The sequence below is a fragment of the Bombina bombina genome, chromosome 2, assembly GCF_027579735.1.
Source record: "Bombina bombina isolate aBomBom1 chromosome 2, aBomBom1.pri, whole genome shotgun sequence".
Lineage (NCBI taxonomy): Eukaryota > Metazoa > Chordata > Amphibia > Anura > Bombinatoridae > Bombina > Bombina bombina.
In genome coordinates this window covers 1,057,164,367-1,057,188,878 of record NC_069500.1, presented here as the reverse complement: position 1 = coordinate 1,057,188,878, position 24,512 = coordinate 1,057,164,367, and the positions used below count along the sequence as shown (strand labels likewise).

The 24,512-nt window shown below is 38.4% G+C and overlaps 1 protein-coding gene across 1 annotated transcript in view; it reads left to right on the top strand.

The window, feature by feature from the left end:
- The window catches only part of SLC7A11 (solute carrier family 7 member 11), a 432,997-nt gene that overhangs the window by 115,658 nt on the left and 292,827 nt on the right, over positions 1-24,512 (top strand). The window contains exon 4 of the mRNA XM_053703668.1: positions 17,508-17,633. Coding sequence (XP_053559643.1) covers positions 17,508-17,633 — 126 coding nt within the window. The remainder of the gene's footprint in view (positions 1-17,507; positions 17,634-24,512) is intronic.

Here is a 24,512-nt window from a genome sequence, read left to right as displayed (position 1 = left end):
ACCAGCTGCAAGTGTTAACTATTAACCCCCTATACCACCATGAACCCCTAATGCAAACTATCCTAACACCTACCCCCTCTAAACTAAAGCCCACAAGTTTAAATATAAAAAAAAATCTAACTTAATAAAATAAAAAAATTTGAAAACCCTAAACTGAAAAGACCCAACCAAAATCTAACCCTACTCTAACACCTAACCCCTCCCCTCTAAACTAAACCACCTAAGTTAAAAAAGTAAAAAAAAAAACCCTAAAAGAAACTAATCATAATCTCCCCTAAACTAACCCTCTTCTAAACTAAACCCCCCCTCTAAACTTATTCCACTAAAACAAAAAATAAATAAAACTAAGTTACACAAAATAAAAAAAATCTGTTACAAAAATAATAAACTAGATTATCCAAAATAAAAAAATACATTATACCTAACAATAAACTATATTTACAAAATGCTGCCCATCGCTGTGCTACCTACTCCCTGTGCTGCGAGATTTCTCATGCCATGTGGTTGCGGCATGAGAATGAGGCTCCCATTTGATGCTGTAAATAGAAAAAAGGTACTCCAGTGGTGCAGAAAATCAAACAGAATCCTAATAGACTGCAATATTCCCCTCCACAGAGCAATACTCACTAAGGGAGTGCATTATAATGCAGTGCAGGTCACACAAGCTGGATGAATCCGAGCCCCCCAGCTGGCAAAGACATAAATACAGACCACAGAAACACTCACAGGAGGTAACATTTCTGCTCATTGCCATCCCCCAAATCAACAATGTATGGCATGCATGATAAACAAAATAGCAGAAATTAAGACATCACTTTTTAAAGAATCATATTTGTAAATGTGAAAACAAAAATACATCTGTGAATTCAAAATTGTACATTATTGATCTGTCAGAATGGGTGGATGAAGAAAAGTACTTTTGAAAGGTTGACATATGTTTGTCCACCCCCATTTTCCCCAACCATGAGCACCACTTCAAATCTAGTGTACAAATGTTCCCATTTGCCAGCTGTACTTAAAAAAGGCTGTACTCTATATGGTCTTGGTGGAACTATAAGCTGTGGCACAAGGACTCATACTATTAAATCTGGTTAAATGCAGGATTTAGGCTTGTTTGTATGTATTTCAAAATTAAGTCAGCTGTAGTGTAAACTTAACAGTGTTAAGTCAAACTCTCATTTCAAACACTGAGCAATCTTAGCCTGAGAGTATAACATTTTATGCAGATGTAAAAATCTTAGATAAAATGCCCCTTGCATCTGGAAAGTCCTTGCATAAAGGGGCAGTAAACTGGAATGTAATTAAAATATATACATATCTGACAAAAGGGCACCTACCATTTGTGCATTGAGGAGGAAACATTTCTGCATGGTTTTAAATATAGAATTTCTACAGCATTGTCAAATAATCATAAATACACTGCTGCATATTGCTAAAAAATGTGTTTTTATGGACCCCTGGCACCACCACACAACTACCACACTGAAGTTACAATCTGAAATTGCACAAATAAATAAAAAAACATGTATTAAGTATGTCCTTCCTACTCTGCAAATGAAAGTGATCTGCCGCCTGAATCTGGCACACACTGTACAAACTGAAGTGCCAAGTCTGTCTCACACTGTGTATAGTGGTTTAGTGCACACTCAGAAATCCTCTCAAATGCTAATGCTTTACTCCTTGTAATGACATTTCCCATGCTTAATAGCACTCTGTTGTAGCGCCCTCTGGTGGCTGCCAAAATGTAAAAAAATATATATATTTTTTTTAAATAATAGTTGTGCTTGCTTCATGGGGCCCCATGGCCCACTGGGCCCTGACAGGAGTCACCCTATTCATCCCCTGATGGCAGCCCTGCTTGATAGTGATTAAGAACATTCAATACCTATGTGTTATTCTAAACATGGATGTGATACTAATTATTTATGAGCAACTGCTATATTTTCCACTTAGTTAACCTTTTATAGTGATCACTATGGCATGGTGGCTATTAGATTTCCATTTTTCACTTCAAAAAAACAATACTATCACAAATTACCACATACCTATATTTCTTTACCACCATGTATCCATATAGGCAGAAAGATCATAAACCTTTTGCATTGCATACCTAGCTGACCACTATGTCTCATAGGGAATGCAAAAGCTTCCACATTCTTCCGCATCATGTGACCATACATCACGGTCCAATGGGTATCAAGAAGCGGTGTAGCTCTGACGTAACCATGGTGAAAAACAAGCCATCTTATTAAGGCAAGCCGTAATGGATATCATGGGGGAACAGCAAATACAAGGTTAACATTTTTAAGTAACATTATGTCAACTATATCTCCCTGATTCTGTTTAATAAATAATTGCCCTTGTGTGACTTGCACTGCATTATAGTGCACTCCCTTTGTGAGTATTACTGGAGGGGAATATTGGAGTCTATTAGGATCCTGTTTGATTTTCTGCACCATTGGAGCTCCTTTTTTCTATTTACAGCATCTCTACTCGTTTATCTTAAGAAGAGCTGATCATAGTGTCTGCCTGCTACCAATGGAAGCCCCAAGGGGGCACCTTTGTTCGCTAGGACCATTTTTATATGGACACAATTAGGCTCCCATTTGAGCCTATGGAAGCACACTCGCATTCACATTGCTTTCAACTTGTAATACCAGCCCACCTTAGTGTGTGCTAGTATTAATAAATTGAGAGCTAATTTAGCTTTTAGAGAAAGCAATATTTAGTGCTCCACTTGTAAACTGGCCCTGTGTGTATTAAAAATATTTATAATAAAAAAATCTGTAAATGTTATTGAACTTTTGTGCACTTAAAGTGAATATTAATTTAGATGATAAAGTACCAGTTTTTTAAAAATCCGATTAAAAACAGGGGCACTTTGGGGGCGGAGCCTAGCCACTGCTGAGAATGGCTGCATTCTAGAAAAGCTCCGTTGTCCCTGCTTAACTTACACTGAAAATAAGTACTAATTATGCAAACCTAACTGACATAAATTGCAGCTTCTAGTCCCTCAACCCTAAAGCCCATGTCGGACTAGTTTTATAACTCCTTGGGAGCTGGGAAGACTACTGCTCTGGGAGAACCCAGTGCACCAGCCACCTGCATTGAGCCCAGTTAAAATACTCACCGCGGCTCTAAGGAAAACACCCAGGCTCGATCACAAGTACAGCCTCAAGGGAACAGACCGGACTGTCTGTGGAGCTGTAGCTATCTGAGCAGGAGTGGATTCGTCCTTCGGAATCCAGAGACACCGCAGTAATACCGCCAACACCTCTCGCAGAGACACCATAGTACCTAGCAGCGGAGGTGCGTGGCCGCGCACCCGGTCATCGGCGTTCAACAGAGGCCTGCTTCACAAGAACACCTCGGGTGGCAATACCCCCCGATACGACTCTGAGGTGTAGAGCGGTCAGGAGACTGGAGATCTCACCGCAAAGGCACCATCTATCACTACAGAAAAGGAGCGGCCACGTGGTGGAAGGCCGCATCACTCACTCACATACAGACAGCCCCGGGTAAGCGGCTAGTCACACAGCCACTCTATCAACACAGGGGGTTGGGGACCCAGGCTATCTTTGGTCCCGGTCACGATTAATAAACAGAGGGAAGGAGGAGAAGGCTAATAATCATAATTAAGCCCAACACACCCTAATATTTTGGCAGGTCTGGTCCGCACCACATTTGACTATAGTTTATTCATGGGCCCTTATAAAGCAGCAGGCTATTCCTGCTGGAGTATCTAACACATCATATCAAAGGGAGCTGTGTACTGCATTGGTGAACAGTTTCTTTGCATCAGATCTGAGAGACTTATTAGCATTGGAACTTGGCTAGAAATTACACACCCGTTTTAATAAACTTCATACATCATATCTGGGACAACACATCCCTGGAATACTTATAACATTGGTCTGAAAAGAGAGGAGGAGAGGAGAAGCTATAATTGCAAGTGAAAAGGGGAATAAATAGACTGTTAACTCAATACTATCTGGGCCTTCTCCCCTTTTCCTCACATCTATCTCCTTTTAACTAAAACAGCCAAACAAAATATATATATATGTAATGTCCAGCAAAAGACAAACTATACCACCTAAAAACACGCAATCCTCTATAATGGAAAACTACCTAATAGCAAGTGAGCCCGTGGTGTCGGCTGGGAAACAGGATGCCCAGCTGAAATCTACCTCAGCACAAATTCACGATACTCCGAAAGCACCCACTCATTTGAATTGTGTGACTAAGGACGATCTCAGGCTTCTCTCCTCAAAAGAAGATATAAAAGAAGCTATGAGAGACTTTAAATCAATGTTCCATGAGCTTAAAAGAGATATCACAGCTGTTGATCGCAGAGTGACCCAGGTGGAGGAAAAACATGAGACCCTTAGCTCTGACCTCCAACATCAAGCTAGTTTTCTGCAGGCGCAAGAGAACACGGTGCACTCACTCTTAGACCGTGTGGAAGACCTTGAGAATCGCAGCAGGAGGAACAATCTCAGGCTGCGAGGGGTCCCTGAGACAGTGGAGCCTCCTGCAATACAGGCATATATACAAGACTTTGTCAAGTACCTTTGGAATGATGAAACAAGCCGAGAGATCAAAATAGAGAGAGCCCATAGGGCATTGCGCCCTAAACCCCCAAATAGAGCCCCTCCAAGGGATATTATTCTAAAGTGGCTTTCTTTTAAAGAAAAAGAAGATATACTGAGAATGGCCAGGAATAAGCAGATGATCAAATTCAGAGGAACAGAAATACAGGTTTATTCAGATCTCAGTCTGACCACTCTCCAAAAGAGACGAGACCTCAGATTCGTTACTTCCACATTAAAAGCTAACAGGATCTCATACAGGTGGGGCTTCCCTACAAGTCTCATTGTTAATAAGGACAACACCACACACGTTCTCAGGACCCCCGCTGACCTGCCATCCTTTAATCAGGCTTTGGGCCTTAATATAAGGCTCCCTGATAAAGTTCCCGCGGCCCCCTTGGACCAGGCGGCTGAAGAGATCAACGGACCCCATCACCTCCCAAGCTGAGTGGTGAGAGACTTACAATTGTTATTATGTACTGTTCTGCCTTATTTCGCACTTTGCTTATGGACAAAAGTGTATCTAACTGAGGTGGAGGGCCGACTGTGACCTAGTTAAGTCTCAAAATTTTGCTGTTGGAGAATGGTTATATATATGTTGGGTGTATTCATGTTTTTTCTGTTAAGTCGAAAAACAGGGGCACTTTAATTCATCAAAATTTACATGTTACGGTTGCCTCCAGGCTGGCTGGAAGTTGGACCATAGAAAAGGATGCTCCTAGCGCTCACCAAAGGAGCAGCAGCACCGTAGACACTCTAACTGCTGCGTAGCCACCATAAGTAACGCAGACTCTACGAACCACCGCTGCTGGGCTGGTATCTCGCCGTCTGCTCTGCGCCCTGGACCTACGACCAGGCTCCAGTAGATGAACCCAGGAACAAGAGCTCTTACAGGAGCTCAGTAGCTGAGGGAGTATATAGAGCATAGCAATCCCTGTAGTGATTATAGCTGGCCCCTACAAACATGAGTCAAAGCTGCAAGTTAGAGGGACAGAAAAGGTCTGATGTGCTGGAGCACACAGCCTGCTTTTTATTGAGGTTACATGCAAACAGGACACTCTCAGGGGGAGGCATAAAATCCCCCATCACACATTTGATATTAGATAGAGAGACACTCCCTTTGACAGGCCACAACATTACTTCAGCAGATAACAAGTTACACACAATAAAACAATGCAGTCCACCTTATCACTAGCAGTCTGATTAGACAATGGTAAGGTTTATCACTAAACCTAATTAGAGCTGATCCCAGCAAACTTGCATTTAGAAAGCTTCTTGAAGCTCAACAAAATCAACTCTTAATGGCACACAATGAAAACCAATGCCTCTGTAACAGTGCTCCCCCTCTGTGGAACACTCTGCCTGTGTGGCACCTGGCTCAGCAAGTCCCATTCACTGAACCAAGTGGGAGAAAGCCAGGGACAAGCTATTTTACAGGTCTGGGGACATAGTCTTAAAGGGGCATTGTTCACCAAAGTCACAATGTGTCCCCAGACGGTTCTTAAAGGGCCATACACACCCAATAAAAGTTAATATGTTCTCAGGGGCACAATCTTCCAGGGGCCATAGTCATGAGGAAGGAGGCTGGCAAATAGGCTTCTCCACGATCCATGGAAGCAGGGCAATTTTTCATTTAAAGGGCCAGTTACAAATTTGTAACATTACATTTCACTCGTGTTGTGAAAATACTTACCTTTTAACCTTGACTGCCGCTCCAGCGAATCCCCCGGTCGTCGCAAGCCTCTTCATAAGTCAGAAATGATGGATCGGCCATCCTCCAAACACGGATTCCCCCTGGGGAATCAATGTCTGATTCAACGCCGTGATTGGAGGAAGCCAGATTCCTAATATTAGACCCGGGAAGAGGCTTTGCGACGGGCGGGGAAGCGATGTCAAGGTTAAAAGGTAAGTATTTTCACAACACGCGTGAAATGTAAATTTTGATGAATTGAAGTGCCCCTTTTTTTAATTGGATTTTTAAAAACTGGACACTTTATCATCTAAATATACATTCACTTTAAACCTCTGCCTTTTATTCTATTTATGGTAGATATATTGCTTTATGGAAGAGTTTGTACCAGCATTGTACTTGTAATGACAGGGGTCTCTATAGTCTTTTTCTTAAAGGGAAAGTAAAGTCAAAATTAAACTTTCATGATTCAGATAGGGCATGTAATTTTAAACAACTTTCTATTTTACTTCTGTTACCAGACTTCCTTCTTTCGCCTGGTATCTTTTTTGAAGAGTAAAACTAGGTAGGCTCATAAGAACTCAGGAGTATGCACGTGTCTTTAGTACTCTGTGGCAGAAGTTTTACAACATTGTTTGTTCTTTTGTTATACAATGTTGCAAAACGCTGCCATAGAGTACTAAAAACATGCTAACAAACGAAGAAAGGCAGCACACAAAGGTATCCTGATAAAAAAAGATTTCTGTATTCCGGCATGACAAGAAAGAACAAACACTCAAACACGGGGGAATAAAAGGGGCATGTCCTTACACGTTTTGTGCTGGTATGTGAAAACGTAATACCTATATACCTGGCACCTCCAATCATTACACAACACATGTAACTATGGGAGTGACAAAGTAAAATAGGATCAATCAAAAACAAGTGTGTTAAAAACAACAGTGGAACTTATGAAAAGATTATGAGAACAATAACATAATGATTTCATAAAATTTGATCTTACGAAAAAGGCTGACGTACTACAGACATCCCAAGGGTTGCTAGATACAAAACCATATATAATGTGATAAAATCTACAATTAATAATTGCTGTGTACAATAATGCAATATACAAAATATCGTGCCAAGATACACAAAAAATGGAGAGACAGAAGTGAGCATATCAAAAAGATACAATGTGAAAGATATTCACTAAAATTAAGCTGCTCTATTGGGTGTATAATAAGAAACGTGAGCATCAAATGGGACATAATAGAGGATACTGTTACATATTTAAATACCAATTGTAATATATTAAAAAAATGTTACATAAGTACTCTATTGAATATACAATATACAATCTAACCTGTACCATAAGACTGGGCACATCCAAAAAGTTTAAATTGGGGGATGTAAACTACTGTGATTAAAGGGCCAGGAACACTTCAAGGAATTTTGAACACTACATTGTACATAGGTACTACAATATTTTTCAAATGAGTATAGAAAAATTGTCCTTTGCTGCTTTATGAGACTTGTGATTATAGACAGTTGCTGACCTGCCTTGTTGTTCCTGGAGCTGCGCTACCCCTTTCTACTCTCATATACGGATTTGAGCATTGGTGGAGCTCGGTCACACAACACTTCTTTTTTTTTCTTCATATAGTCACTTACATTGCTGTGCTTTTAATGTCATCCTGCATTGGGACATTACATATTCTCTGGGCATAGGTGCTATTACAGGAGGACACGACTGTTGAATATTAATTTAGTTTTGTTCTTGATGAATTTTAAGTTTTTTAAATGATAATGAGCTCGGTCTCAGGTTTACAGGGATGTCACATAAGACTGAGGTCCAGGGGGAGGCTTCTGGGCTTCAGCCAAGATGGCTGCTTTACTTTGAAGCAGATAACCCATTGATTATCAGCGATGTCAGGGTGTCATCATCATAACAATACTAAGTTTTAAACATCTGAATATTGCTCAGAAACCTGTTGTGAGTAATTCGCCCCACTTCTATCCCTTAGTACTGGAACGGTAGGGTCTTCAGTGGCAGCACACAAGTGCCTGCGGCCTTTACCTACCCCCCCCACCCCCCCCCCCACCCCCCGGTTTATCCTGGTTAAGCAGTTCGTATTGACTGCAATTTCACCTATCATATTTACAGCTCATCTTGAGACTCATACGGATTACCAAAGAAAATCTTGTATCAACAAATACTGGAAGAATATAGTATGGCAAAAAATACAGGCAGAGGTGCTCAACACTATTCTAAGATGGCGTCTGCTACTTACCTTCTCCCCCGAGAACTAGAGGATCTCTTGAGCGATCATTTTGAGCAACTTTCTGAACTTGTCGCAAGAGAATGGGGAAGCCTGCAGAGAGCTCTGCATCCACCTCCAGAAATGGAAAACCTATAACCTGACCAACAGGGTCCTACTGCTAACATGCAGCAGGCTCTGGAAGAGCCCAGGGAGGCCTTTGGAGGAGACTTTGGGATCAAGCAGAAACCTGATCAGAGGGTATGTCTTGGCGCTGTAGTGCGCTCAGAGATGACTGGAATGGCGTCTGAGTTACCCGCTCCTTACGAGACCCATCTGTTTTTATAGTGGTCTAACACAAAGCAAGGGCCAGGAGCAGACCCTGATGATGCGTCAATGGAATGAGAGCAAGATAATCAATGGGAGATCGTTTGTGAGACTCAACAGGATACTACATTTTTTAAAGCTAAGACAACATGGGAAAGGAAGAATCAGCGGGCAATCACTAACGAAACCCATGAGGATATTGCATCTGCTAAAACATCATGGGAGTGAGAGAATCAATGGGCAATCACTAGCGAGAACCAGCAGAATATTGTTCTTGCTACCACAAAGCAAATATCCTTCCCAGATGGGAAAAGTGAACTGCTTCTCACTACACAGCAGCTGCAACAGAGAACACCGGCCTCAAACGCTAAAAGAAGAGGTAGATTGCCCTCAGGCCAGTCTCTACTGCAGGGCCCACTGTTAGGGAATTTCAAGTCAAGAAAGGCCGGGAGCTGCAATGGCTGTGCTCCCCAGAAGCGATGGCCCCGCTTTCAGCTGAATTGGTAGGGTGAGGTTAGTCCACAGTCCTGTTTTGCTGACATCGGATGAAACAGTTGGAGATAACTGATTTACCTGTTATGACTTCCCATCTCCTTGGGGTTTTTATATTATGAGTCATCCTAGGTTTTTCCTAATGGTGGTTCTTTTATTGTGGAGGCCTTGCAATGACGACCAGCAGGCCTGAAGTTTGAGGACTAATCTCACATTCTCATAAGCATGTACATTCCCATATTTATAGATCCCCAAATATATTAATGGTTTATTAACTCTGTAAGATATCTTTTTCTATATGTGGCTGTGGGATTATTGACCTTTACTTGTATTACTATTACTATTAAGTGTTTGGTTTATTATGTTGCATTCCTGTGTATTCTGGCTATACACGCCACAACTGTTATTGCCCATTTGATGTTGGTCCTCATGTGCTATTCTCACATATACTTATGCATTGCCATCTGTATTGCTTCTTGTGCTAATTATATAATGGGCGATAGGCACTACAGATGGAAATTTTATATATCAGCTATGCGTGCCATGAGGTATACCCTGAATGCAATCCTCTATTCACCCTAAATGTTCTTAGCCCTCTACTATATCAATTTTCTGTAAATCCTAACTCAAATATGAATGGATGTTGCCATAAGGGAAGTCCACTGCAATACTTAGTCACAGTAGACTTATTACTACCTTTAACTATATTGCATTTATCTCTCACTCTGAGACTAGTTCAATGCCTAGATGTTTGCAATATCTTCTTGTTGTTACAGGCTGTTATGTCATATTTTACTTTGGGTCCAAGAGTGGCCCTTTTGTCCTATATTTTCCTTCCCCCCCCCTGAAGTTCCCAAATGTACAAAAGTCCTTTTCAGAGGCCCAAGAGAGGCCTCTACTTACCATTATGGGAATACATATCACGCTACAGTTCACCAAAGTTTTAAGGGGAAATAATGCTTTAGAAAAAATGAGGTTTCTCTCCTAAGTGTATATTTGGGCAATGCTTAATATGTATTTATGACACAGTATTATCTATAAATATTGTACTTTTCTGTTGTTAATTCTGGTCCTTGAATACCCACATCATGGATCTTCTTTTATTTATGTAATTTTGATGCGCCAGTTGTGCTCTGAATCTATTATAACCTCAATAAAAAAATTAAAAAAAAAGACTGAGGTCCAATTTTTGGATCTAAAACTTTGTGGCTCATCACAACTAAATTCTATCACAGATACTTATCGCAAGCCCACCTTGGGCAGTGCAATTCTCTACTCCAAGTCATGTAATCCAAAGCACCTTATCAAAGCTATACCGAAAAGCCAAATTCTTAGGCTAAGGAGGAATGCTTCTTCTGAAGCCCTATTTGACGCACAAGCAAATAAACTAACACAAAGGTTTTTGGTTAGGGGTTATGACCCTAGTTTGCTTACAAGGGCCCTAATGGAGGTTAAGGATAAACCACTATCCAGTGTCAAAAGTACAAAAGTAAAAGTCCTAAGGGAGATAGTGGCTTCCCAATGAGACTATTGTGTTTTCAACAAAGTATTCATTACAGTACAGAGAGATTTGTGACATAATCAATTACGCAATTTAACATTTCTGAAAGGAGATGATATACTTTCTGCTTCTGTTGATCAAATCAAATGTGTATCAAGAAAAGCACTGACTTTGGGCAATAAGCTCTCTCCTAGTTTGTTTGTTAGTAATCAAAATAGCGGTAAAGGAGTCTGGCTTAATAAAAAGGCACCTTTAAATGTTTGTCACATAATTGTGGCACATGCAAAGTTATTTCAAGAAGTGACACCTTCAAAAGCTCTATAACTGGAGTGGATTATAAGATTGAACTCTATGCCAATTGTGGTACCACTTTTGTGGTGTAATTTGTGCAAGGCCCAGTACGTGGGTCAGACCTCACGTTGCCTTAGGTACATAATTGATGAACATAAAAGGAATGTTAAAAATTAGGTTAAAGATTCTAGTATAGCCAGACACTTCAATGGGTTACATTTTACACATATCTCTAATTTTAATGTTAAGGTGATGGACATTGCTAGGCTACCACCTAGAGATGGCAATAAATATAAAATCCTCACAAAAAAAGTTTTTTTTGGGATTTTTACGTTTAATACTAGGGAGCCAAATGGCTTATACAAAGATTTTGATATTAACATCTAAATGATCAAGATAGTAAATGGGATTTTGTTCTATATGTTGAGTATATCTATACCTCTATGGCCGGTCCATTATATTCTTATAAGTCTTTTCTAACATTTATTGATAGTTGCTTATACAACTTGTGAGAAAAATTAAAAATGTTTTTTTTCTCTGTTTGTCTTATTAATGTTTGGGGTTCAATATGCTGACCAGAGAATTTGCAATGTCCCAATGACACAAAAATCATAGCAACGTAAGTGACTAAATGAAGAAAAAATACACTTACCAGTTGATCCGAGTGTTGTGTGACCGAGCTCACGCCAATGCTCAAATCCGTATATTAGAGTAGAAAGGGGTATCGTAGCTCCAGGAACAACAAGGTAGGTCGGCAACTTCTTATAATAACAAGTCTCATAAGCAGCAAAGGACCATTTTTCGATACTCATTTGAAAAATATTGTAGTACCTACTTACAATGTAGTATTCCTGGCCCTTTAATCACAGTAGTTCACATCCCCCAATTTAAACTTTTTGGACGTGCCCAGTCTTATGGTACAGGTTACATTGTATATTGTATATTCAATAGAGTACTTATGTAACAATTTTTTAATGTATTACAATAAGTATTTAAATATGTAACAGTATCCTCTATTATGTCCCATTTGATGTTCATGTTTCTTATTATACACCCAATGGAGCAGCATCATTTTAGTGAATATCTTTCACATTGTATCTTTTTGATATGCTAATATAGCAGTGACTCTCTTCTGTCTCTCTCTTTGCTGTGTATCTTGGCATGATATTTCGTATATATTGCATTATGGTACACAACATTTATTAGTTGTAGATTTTAGCACATTATATATGGTAATGTATCTAGCAACCCTTGGGATGTCCGTAGTACGTCAGCCTTTTTAGTAAGATCGGATTTTATGAAATCATTAAGTTATTGTTCTCACAATCTTTTCGTAAGTTTCACTGTTGTTTTTATAACACACTTGTTTTTAATTGATCCTATTTACTTTGTCACTCCCATAGTTACATGTGTTGTGTAATGATTGGAGGTGCCAGGTATATAGTTATTACTTTTCACATACCTGTTATCCTATGAACACGTAAGGACACACCCGCCCCTTTTATTTCCCTGTATTTGAGCGCTTGTTCTTTTTTGTCTTGCCGGAATAAATAAATCTTTTTTTATCAGGATATATTTGTGTGCTGCCTTCCTTTGTTTCTTTGCTACTGATGTGGGCACGCTCTACCCTGTCTTTTGGCTTGCACCTCGGTACTTTCACTGTTCAGACCACAGTATCCTTTGCTGCTTTATGAGACTTGTGATTATAGGAAGTTGCCGTCCTACCTTGTTGTTCCAGGAGCTACGCTACTCCTTTCTACTATCATACTAAAAATATCTGCATGTTCAATTAAAGATACCAAGAGAACAAAGCAAATTTGGTTAAATTGCATACTCTATCTTAATCATAAATGCTTAAATTTGACTTTACTGTCCCTTTAACATAATTTCAGAGTAAATGAAAACACCTGCTCCTTGTTAGAAGTGATAAATAAAATATATTATCTATTTATATTCAGAGAAAATCTCATATACAACTAACACAAATAAATTCTGCTGAGTTAGGTTTAGCAGACCTCTCTTTACTAGTAAATATAAGAAATATATCTGTGAAAAGTGTTGTGTGTTTATCCTTTGTCAACATTTTATTTATAAAAAAAATAAAATAATTATTTTGAAAGCAGGTAAAAATATTTAAATTTTTATAAAAGTGAGCAGAAAAAATGTATTTTAAATACTAGAGTATTTATGCTCATTGACTGATGGGGACAACTGACATTAAACACTTTGAGATGGTAATAAAAAATGATAAAGCGTATATATTAAAAAAACCTCTGCAATATACTTCATTATTTATTTTGGCCCCTTTTCCTGTAATTCCATTTTGAAATTGTGAGCTTTTCAGTTCCTGTTAGAAGGGCAAGTGCAGAACACTGTTATATTCCACACAGCAATTGGCTGCACACTCTAGTGGCATATTTATAATTGTCCCTAATTGACCACAGCAGAGAAAGTAACCTCTTTGTTTTATAGACACTAAGGGCTAGATTATAAATGGAGTTCTCAATTATTACAAGTGGCTGGTTATTGCTATCGCCAGTTCACGGTAGCAATTAGCGTTTCTAAAATAAAATTTTATAAATGTGCGTATTTTAATAAAAAATAAAGATAACAGCATCTTTATTTTTAAATAAAAGTACTGCACCAGGCAGTATTTTGAGGCTAAATTTAATGGGAGTGGGGTGTTAGAAAAAAAAAAAGAAAAGTGCCTTTATATTGCGGACTATGGGAACTGTGTGATTATTGTATATACTTATATACATATATTTATGTGTTAATATATGTATATACTGTACGTATGTTTACACATAAATATATATGTTTATAAGCATTTACATATATATTTACATTTTCAGCTATCGCTGCACAACTTACCCCCTTTGCTGCGCTTAAGTTCTGATGCCGTCTCTGATGGTATCAGAACGAGGCTCCCATAGGAGCCTATGAAAGTGCTCTCTTGTGAGCGAAATGCATCCCAGCAATGCGAACTTGAGGTTGTGTTCGCATTGCTGTGAACTTGTAATACCAGTGCACTTTAGCGTACGCTTAAATTACATAGTGGATCGCAAATATTGCTTTCATAAAAGAGATATTTAGCTCTCCACTTGTATTCTGGCCCTTTCCATTTACACTTAAAGGGACAGTCAACCCAAAAATGTTTATTGTTTCAAAAGATAGGTAATCCCTTTATTACCAATTCCCCAGTTTTGCATAACCAACACAGTTATATAAATAAAAATATATCTACATGTTAGTCTCAGACTAATCTAATCTGCGAATGCATCATTCTATCTACTATTTATTTAAGCCTAGATAACTAACACAGTTATATTAATATATGTTTTACCTCTGTGATTAACTTGTAACTGAGCCTCTGCAGACTGCCCCGTTATTTCAGTTCTTTTGACAGAATTGCATTTTAGCCAATCAGTGCTTACTCCTAGGTAACTCCTTGGGTGTTATCTATATGACACACATGAACTAACTCCCTCTAGTTGTTTTAAAATGTCAAAATGCATTTAGATAAAAGGCGGCCTTCGAGGGCTAAACATTAGCATATGAGCCTCCTAGGTTTAGCTTTTAACTAAGAATGTCAAGAGAACAAAGCAAAATTACATGCCCTATCTGAATCATGAACGTTTGTTTTTGACTAGACTGTCCCTTTAAGTATATTTTGTAAGTTCTACTATTAATCAGTTGCTGTTACCACTTTGAATTCTACTGTAGCTGGTGTGTTGGCCATTTAATCTGAACATTCAAATAGAAAACTTCTAACACATTTAGGGCCAGATTACGAGTGAAGTGCAAAATATCGCTTATGCAAGAGGGATATTTGCGCTCCACTCAGTAATACCAGTGCACACAAATGTGTGCTGGTATTACAAGTTGAGCGCAATGTGAACGCGAAGCGGGTGAGTTGCACAGAGATGAGCAGCACATTTAAAATATGAATATATACATATATATTTATGTGTTTATATGTGTATATATACATATTAACGCATAAATATATAGGTATATAAGTATATACTGTACATCTATATTTATAGGAATAACACAGTCCCCATAGACCACACCCATTCCCTTTTAGCTCTTTAAAAACTGATTTGTGCAGTTATTGTTTAAAAAAATTAAAATGCTACATTTTTTATTTAAAAAAGCAAAAAAACACCTCTTTATTTTTGGGGTCATTTTGAAAATGAACCAGAGATCTGATCTCTGGTTAATTTTCAGAGCGCTAATTGCTAACGCGAGCTTGCGGTAGCATTATCCAGCCACTTGTAATGGCTGGTTATATTATATATCATGCGCCCGTAAAACGTGCAAATTTGCCCGTTATGGGCGTGTGATAAATAAGAACTCCACTTGTAATATAGCCATGCTATATAAGGAGATATTTTGAATTTTTATTTTCATTTATTTATATTTAACGAAAGATTGTCTGTTTAGATTTATCATCAATAATCATGCATATAAACTTCCAGAGCCCAAAATAGCTATTAAATTACACTATACCTTTATTTGAATTAGGGGTAGACCGATATAGTTTTTCAGGGCCGATACCGATTATTGACCGCCTTTAAGGCCAATAACCGATAACAGCGACCGATATTCTGTACATTTAAAGTTTTGAAAAATCAACACAATTTCTACACAAATCTGGTATAATCTGAACATGCTTATTAAAATTTTAAACCTTAAAAATAAACAACTGGGAAAAATAATGTGCTTCAAATTTACCTTTTTAAATTGCTTCCCAAAACATAGAAAAATGACAAAAAAACCTTTTAAACTGCAAACTGATATAAAATTAAATTTAAGTCAGTACTGCAAAGCAAAACGTTACACGATTTCTTCAGTACTCCCAGTTAAGTAGAAAAACATTATAGTGCAGAAAGCATAACATTTCAGCATGTTCTCCGTTAAACAGCTTCTGTTTTTTCATATATTGCTGCCACTTCACTAAAAACATGCTCACTTGGTACACTTTACAGATAAGGGTTTTAAAAAAATTATATATATATATATATATATATGTATATATGTATATATATACACACACACACACAGAGAGAGAAGGGCACTCACAGGAATGAACAACTGGCTCAATACCATTGTTAACCTGTTCTATGGCGATTTATATATTTACTGGATTACAAATACCTTACCTGGTACTGAGGAGTGGACTAAGTTTCTTTATTATGTCACTTATGGGCAGTTTTATACATGTGTAACAGTGCCACCTAATGGTCAGAGCATTGTTATTCACTGCTAGAGAATATTGATACTAGTCTTCTATACTGCATTGCTTTCTACTCAAGGTTTGTTGTTGCGGACATTTAATTGATGTGCCTGAACTATAATTTTTTTAAATGTTTTTTTCTATGCCCATGAAAGGGGAAAATAAAATATTTAAATAAAAAAAATTGTCAAATATAGCAACTTTAGTGAAATATTTTGCAAATGTGTAAAAGTTATTAGAATGCAACAAATAAGGTTCTATTTGTGACAGCAATTAGCAAGCAGATTGATTTTATGTATTGCTGACCCATATTATGAGAAAATCAAAAGTAATATAGCTCTGTGTACTTCAGGGTAACTATGTACCTTTAAGTGCCACTTAAAGATCACATTTTCCATTTCACAAATCATATATGTTTGTTAATGCAAGTCCATCTACAGACCTGCCATTGGTGTTATGGTAGTTGGTAACTGGGCTCCCAGGAACACCTGGGCTTGCACTCTTTTATCTGTGCTATTTATTATTAGATGCTATGTCCATCTTATATGTGGTATAGATGATTTGTGTGATGATTTGTGTCACTTAAAACTACATAGTATCCCTGAAGTACACAGAGCTAAATTTCTTTTGATTTGCTTCATATGGGTAAGCTTCTGGCCGATACAGATATTTCAGAAATTCCAAATATCGGCACTAAAAATCGGCCACTATGATATATCAGTCTATCCCTAATTTGAATGTATTCATTTCATGCACATATTATTATATTAATATATAATCAGTAGCGATTTATGCTATGGTTGAATGCATTTGTGTATGTTTGCTTTATACTGTATATATATATATATATATATACTGTGTGTGTATATATATATATATATATATATATATATATATACAGGGTGCATATTAAGGATGTTAAAGCATTATTGATAAATTGAGCGTGATAACCATTTACACAGGTACTTTATTTTATGTGTTTATATATGCATCTTTATTTTACACCCAGAAAATCATCCATTTGTGACTATTTTAGCAAATGTTTATTAATAATAATAATAATAATAATAATAATGATGATGATGATATCAGAGTCTAGAAACTGACAAACTCATTTCCTGTCTTCATCCTGCAGCTGTGGTAATGGTCCTGAACAGTATGAGCGTCAGCTGGAGTGCTCGAATCCAGATTTTTTTGACCTTTTGCAAGCTCATAGCAATTCTGATAATTATAGTCCCTGGAGTCATGCAGTTAATTAAAGGTATGAGCTAACATTTTTGTAATGGTTATTATATACATTATGTCTAGTTATTATCTCCAATGTTATGCTTTGATTTTAATTTTATAATAAGTTTACCATGTCTTGGGAATAATTTTAAGTACAAATTTACATATTTAATTAATTTTGTTTAAATGATAGAAATTATATTTTTCACCACATTTAATCAATAGACTTTTTTTTGTTTGAGATATTAAATGTGACAAATGTGATTAAAAACTAGATCATTACTTATATGCAACTTTAATAGGTTATCATTCTATACTTACGTAAAACTTTATTCCCGTACAGTGCATGGTTTCTCAAGATTTTAAAATTTAAGCCATTCTAATTCATTAAAAAACTCAATATGTCAACTCCAAAATGTTGCATTTATAGAATTCCAATTAACTTTTATATTTCAACAGCTTTAAACTTTTTAAAAGATCTTTGGTCTATTTCAAGCTGATGTTTTTGCAAAGTTTAATAAATGAAGTGCCAGTAGGGCAATGTTTCTCAACTCCAGTCCTCATGTACCCCTAACATTCCAGATACTCATGATAACTTAACTAAAACACAGGTGAAATAATCAGCTGATCAGTAACCATGGTCAATAACATGATTTCACCCATTAACTGATTATTTCACCTGTGCTTTAGTTAAGATATCATGAAACTCTGGCCTGTTAAGGGTACTTAAAAACTGGAGTTGACAGATTATATATATATATATATATATATATATATATACTAGTTGATAAGCCTGCCTAGAGGGCAGTCTATGTATAAAAAAAATGCAACCCCCGAAACTAAAAAAAATAAAAAAGTAAAATTACAGAAAAAAATAAACAAAGCTATCCAAAATAATAAAATTAAACCTAAACTAATACCCCTATAAAAATAAAAAATCCCCCAAAATAAAAACACCCCCTAATATAATACTAAACTACCAATAGCCCATAAAATTGCTTTTTGTAGGGCATTGCCCTAAAGAAATCAGCTCTTTTACATTAAAAATAAACAAAGTCCCTCCTAACAGTAAAACCCCCCATGCACCAAACCCCCCCAAAAAAAACTAACACTAATAAACCTAAACTACCCATTGCCCCTAAAGGGGCATTTGTATTGGCATTGCCCTTAAAAGGGCATTTAGCTCTTTTTTTTACTGCCCTTAAAAGGGCATTCAGCTCTTTTTGAAATTGCCCAATGAACCCTCATCTAAAAAAACAACCCCCCAAAAAATTAAATAAAAACCTTAACATTAAAACCCCAAATAGGTACTCACAGTTTCAGATGTCCGGCGGAGAAGGTCTTCTTCCAGGTGGGTCCATCATCTTCATCCACAGCGAAGGCAGCGGGGAGTGGAGGTCCGGAGCGGTCTTCCCAGATGTGGCGATCCTTGGCGGTGGTCATCTTTGGCATTCTCCGGCGGCGGCGGTCCTCGTCGGTGGTCCTCGTCGGCATGGAGGCTCCTCTTCATCCAATGTCTATCGTATAATGAATATTGAATGCAAAGTACCGCAATCAATTTGGGGTACCTTGCATTCCTATTGGCTGAATTTTTCAAAACCATCAATAGGATTAGAGCTACTGAAATCCTATTGGCTGTTCAAATCAGCCAATACGATTTCAGTAGCTTTAATTCTATTTGCTGATTTTGAAATAGAATGAGAGCTACTAAAATCTTATTTGCTGATTTGAACAGCCAATAGGATTTCAGTAGCTCTAATCCTATTGGCTGTATTTAAAAATTCAGCCAATACGAATGCAAGGTACTCCAAATTGATTGCGATACCTTGCATTCAATATTCAGTATACGACGGACATCGGATGAAGAGGAGCCTCTATGCCACCGAGGACCACCGCCGCTGCCGAGGACCGCCGACGCCGCTACAGATGACCACCGCCAAGGATCGCCACATCTGGGAAGACTGCTCTGGACCTCCACTCCACGCCGCCTTCTCTGTGGATGGAGATGATGGACCAGCCTGGAAGAAGACCATCTCCACCGGACTTCTGAAAAAGTGAGTACCTATTTGGGGTTTAGTTTTTGTTTTTTTAGATTAGGGTTTATTGGGCATTTTGCAAAAGAACTGAATGCCCTTTTAAGGGCAGTGAAAAAGAGCTGAATGCCCTTTTAAGGGCAATGCCCATACAAACACCCCTTTAGGGGCAATGGGTAGTTTAGTTTATTAGTCTTAGAGTTTTTTTTATTTTGGGGGGTTTGGTGGGTGGGGGGGGTTACTGTTAGGGGGACTTTGATTATTTTTAATGTAAAAGTGCAATGCCCTATAAAAAGCCCTTTTAAGGGCTATTGGTAGTTTATTCTTAGATTAGGGGTTGTTTTTATTTTGGTGGGCCTTTATTTTCATAGAGATTAGGTTTAATTTTTTTTTATTTTGGATAGTGTAAAGTAATTTTTTTTATTTTAATTGTAATGTAGTTTTTTTAATGTAATTAAGGGGTTAATTTAGGGGTGTTAGGTTAGGGGGCTTAGTCATTAAATTAGTTTTTTGTGTTGTGGAGGTTGGCGGTTTAGGAGTTAATAGATAAATAAGGTTTAATGCGTTGTGGGGGGTTGGCGGATTAGGTGTTATTAGATGAATTAGGTAGTTTGCGATGTTGTGGTTGGCGGATTTAGGGGTTAATAATTTTATTGGGTATTTTTTTTTCTTTTTTTCTTAATACTTCGTACAGGCAGTGGATTCTTTCACCATCCTGCCATTTTCAGAGTCCACCTGGATGCAGCTTTGCTGCATCTAGGTAAATTATTTTGGCTGCGTGCGCAGTCTAAATTATGTTTGCTGCCTCGCACTGCCAACATTCCTTTGAGGATGCGTGCACAACTGACGACACCGCCGGACACGATACAAATGCGATTATAGTATAGATATAAAGTATCTCACAAAAGTGAGTACACCCCTCACATTTTTGTAAATATTTTATTATATCTTTTCATATGACAACACTGAAGAAATAAAACTTTGCTACAATGCAAAGTAGTGAGAGTACAGCCTGTATAACAGTGTAAATTTGCTGTCCCCTCAAAATAACTCAACACACTGCCATAAATGTCTAAATTGTTGGCAACAAAAGTGAGTACACCCCTAAGTGGAAATGTCCAAATTGGGCCCAATTAGACATTTTCCCTCCCCGGTGTCATGTGTCTCGTTAGTGTTACAAGGTCTCAGGTGTAAATGGGGAGCAGGTGTGTTAAATTTAGGGTTATCGTTCTCACACTCTCTCATACTGGTCACTGAAAGTTCAACATGGCACCTCATGGCAAAGAACTCTCTGAGGATCTGAAAAAAAGAATTGTTACTCTACATAACGATGGCCTAGGCTATAAGAAGATTGCCAAGACCCTGAAACTAAGCTGCAGCACGGTGGGCAAGACCATACAGTGGTTTCCCAGGACAGGTTCCTCTCAGAACAGGCCTCGCCATGGTCGAGCAAAGAAGTTGAGTGCACACGCTCAGCGTCATATCCAGAGGTTGCCTTTGGGAAATAGATGTATGAGTGCTGCCAGCATTTCATAAGTAGGAAACCTATTGAAGGGAGCAATAGGTTTACACACTTGCGCTGAGTCCACTAATTAATATCACCTATGCTGTCAGCATTGCTGCAGAGGTTGAAGGGGTGGGGGGTCAGCCTGTCAGTGCTCAGATCATACGCCACACACTGCATCAAATTGGTCTGCATGGCTGTCATCCCAGAAGGAAGCTTCTTTTAAAGATGATGCACAATAAATCCCACAAACAGTTTGCTGAAGACAAGCAGACTAAGGACATGTATTACTGGAACCATGTCCTGTGGTCTGATGAGACTAAGATAAACTTATTTGGTTCCGATGGTGTCAAGCATGTGTGGCGGCAACCAGGTGAGGAGTACAAAGACAAGTGTGTCTTGCCTACTGTCAAGCATGGTGGTGGGAGTGTCATGGTCTGGGCCTGCATGAGTGCTGCTGGCACTGGGGAGCTACAGTTCATTGAGAGAACCATGAATGCCAACATGTACTGTGACATACTGAACCAGAGCATGATCTGCTCCGTTCAGAGACTGGACCGCAGGGCAGTATTCCAAAATGATAACGACCCCAAACACACCTCCAAGTCTACCTTGCTAAAGAAGCTGAGGGTAAAGGTGATGGACTGGCCAAGCATGTCTCCAGACCTAAACCTTATTAAGCATTTGTGGGGCATCCTCAAATGGAAGGTGGGGGAGCGAAAGGTCTCAAACATCCACCAGCTCCATGATGTCATCATGGAGGAGTGGAAGAGGACTCCAGTGGCAACCTGTGAAGCTCTGGTGAACTCCATGCCAAAGAGGGTTAAGGCATTGGTGGAAAATAATGGTGGCCACACAAAAAATTGACATTTTGGGCCCAATTTGGACATTTCCACTTAAGGTTGTACTCACTTTTGTTGCCAACGGTTTAGACCTTAATGGCTGCGTGTTGAGTTTTTTTGATAGGACAGCAAATTTACACTGTTATACAGGCTGTATACTCACTACTTTACTTTGTAGCAAACTGTCATTTATTCAGTGTTGTCACATGAAAATATATAATAAAATATTTACAAAAATTTGTGGGGTGTGCTCACTTTTGTAAGATACTATATATATATATATATATATATATATATATATATATATATATATATATATATATATATATATATATATATTAATGGAGACTGATTTTATTTTGTATTAGAGTCTTATGTAACTATTGAATGTTAAACTATTAGAGTTGCATATAAGGAATAATCTAGTAACTTCTGAATTCTCTGACCTTGCCCTGTCCCTGTTTACGCTAAGCCCAGCCACTCTAAGGTCATGAAAAAGTGGCTGCACAAAACAACTCAAAATACTCCTTTTAGAATACTCTGGGTTATGTACTTCCCTAGATTTCCATACTGTCTCAATGGCAACATAAGCCCAAAAGATCAACATATAAAATTTCCATATATAAAGACTAAAATGGTCAGGTCCCATATTTGGCCCTGTAATTTCCATAAAACATCTACACAGGAGTATTGTTGTACTTGTGTGACATCACTAAACACAAATATGAGTGTTTTATAGCAGTAAAACAAATAAGGATGATGATATAAACAGTGAAAGTGCAATGTTTGTGTGAAAAATACAAGCAAAATTAGATATGAACACTAAATATGGCCAGGTTTTAAGACTAGTAACTACAAATAAGACTGGAATTACCCCATTTGGAAGACCCTTCATTGTCTACTGTTGCAAATGATATGCCAGTGTATCCAGTCCACGGATCATCCATTACTTGTGGGATACCAATACCAAAGCTAAAGTACACGGATGAAGGGAGGGACAAGGCAGGTACTTAAATGGAAGGGACCACTGCCTGTAGAACCTTTCTCCCAAAAATAGCCTCTGAAGAAGCAAAAGTATCAAATTAGTAAAATTTTGAAAAGGTATGAAGCGAAGACCAAGTCGCCGCTTTGCAAATCTGTTCAACAGAAGCCTCATTTTTAAAGGCCCAGGTGGAAGCCACAGCTCTAGCAGAATGAGCTGTAATCCTTTCAGGGGGCTGCTGTCCAGCAGTCTCATAGGCTAAGCGTATTACGCTCCGAAGCCAAAAAGAAAGAGAGGTTGCTGAAGCCTTTTGACCTCTCCTCTGTCCAGAGTAAACAACAAACAGGGAAGATGTTTGACGAAAGTCTTTAGTCGCTTGTAAGTAAAACTTTAAAGCACGGACTACGTCCAAATTATGTAAAAGACGTTCCATCTTTGAAGAAGGATTAGGACACAATGATGGAACAACAATCTCTTGATTGATATTCTTGTTGGAAACTACCTTAGGTAAAAACCCAGGTTTTGTACGCAGAACTACTTTATCTGTATGGAAAATCAGATAAGGAGAATCACATTGTAAAGCTGATAACTCAGAGACTCTACGAGCCGAGGAAATAGCCATCAAAAACAGAACTTTTCAAGATAAAAGTTTGATATCAATGGAATGAAGGGGTTCAAACGGAACTCCTTGAAGAACCTTAAGAACCAAGTTTAAGCTCCATGGAGGAGCAACAGGTTTAAACACAGGCTTAATTCTAACCAAAGCCTGACAAAATGCCTGGACGTCTGGAACCTCTGCCAGACACTTGTGCAAAAGGATAGACAGAGCAGAAATCTGTACCTTTAAAGAACTAGCTGATAATCCTTTATCCAAACCCTCTTGGAGAAAGGACAATACCCTAGGAATCCTAACCTTACTCCATGAGTAATTCTTGGATTCACACCAATGAAGATATTTGCGCCATATCTTATGGTAGATTTTCCTGGTTACAGGCTTTCGTGCCTGTATTAAGGTATCAATGACTGACTCGGAGAAGCCACACCTTAATAAAATCAAGCGTTCAATCTCCAGGCAGTCAGTCTCAGAGAAATTAGATTTGGATGATTGAAAGGACCTTGTAGTAGAAGGTCTTTTCTCAGAGGCAGAGGCCAAGGTGGAAAGGATGACATGTCCACCAGGTCTGCATACCAGGTCCTGCGTGGCCACGCAGGCGCGATCAAGATCACTGATGCTCTCTCCTGTTTGATTTTGGCAATCAGTCAAGGGAGCAGAGGAAACGGTGGAAACACATAAGCCAGGTTGAAGAACCACGGTGCTGCTAGAGCATCTATCAGCGTCGCTTCTGGGTCCCTGGACCTGGATCTGTATCAAGGAAGCTTGGCGTTCTGGCGAGACGCCATGAGATCCAATTCTGGTGTGCCCCAACGATGAACCAATTGAGCAAACACCTCCGGATGGAGTTCCCACTCCCCCGGATGAAAAGTCTGACGACTTAGAAAATCCGCTTCCCAGTTCTCTACACCTGGGATATGAATCGCTGATAGATGGCAA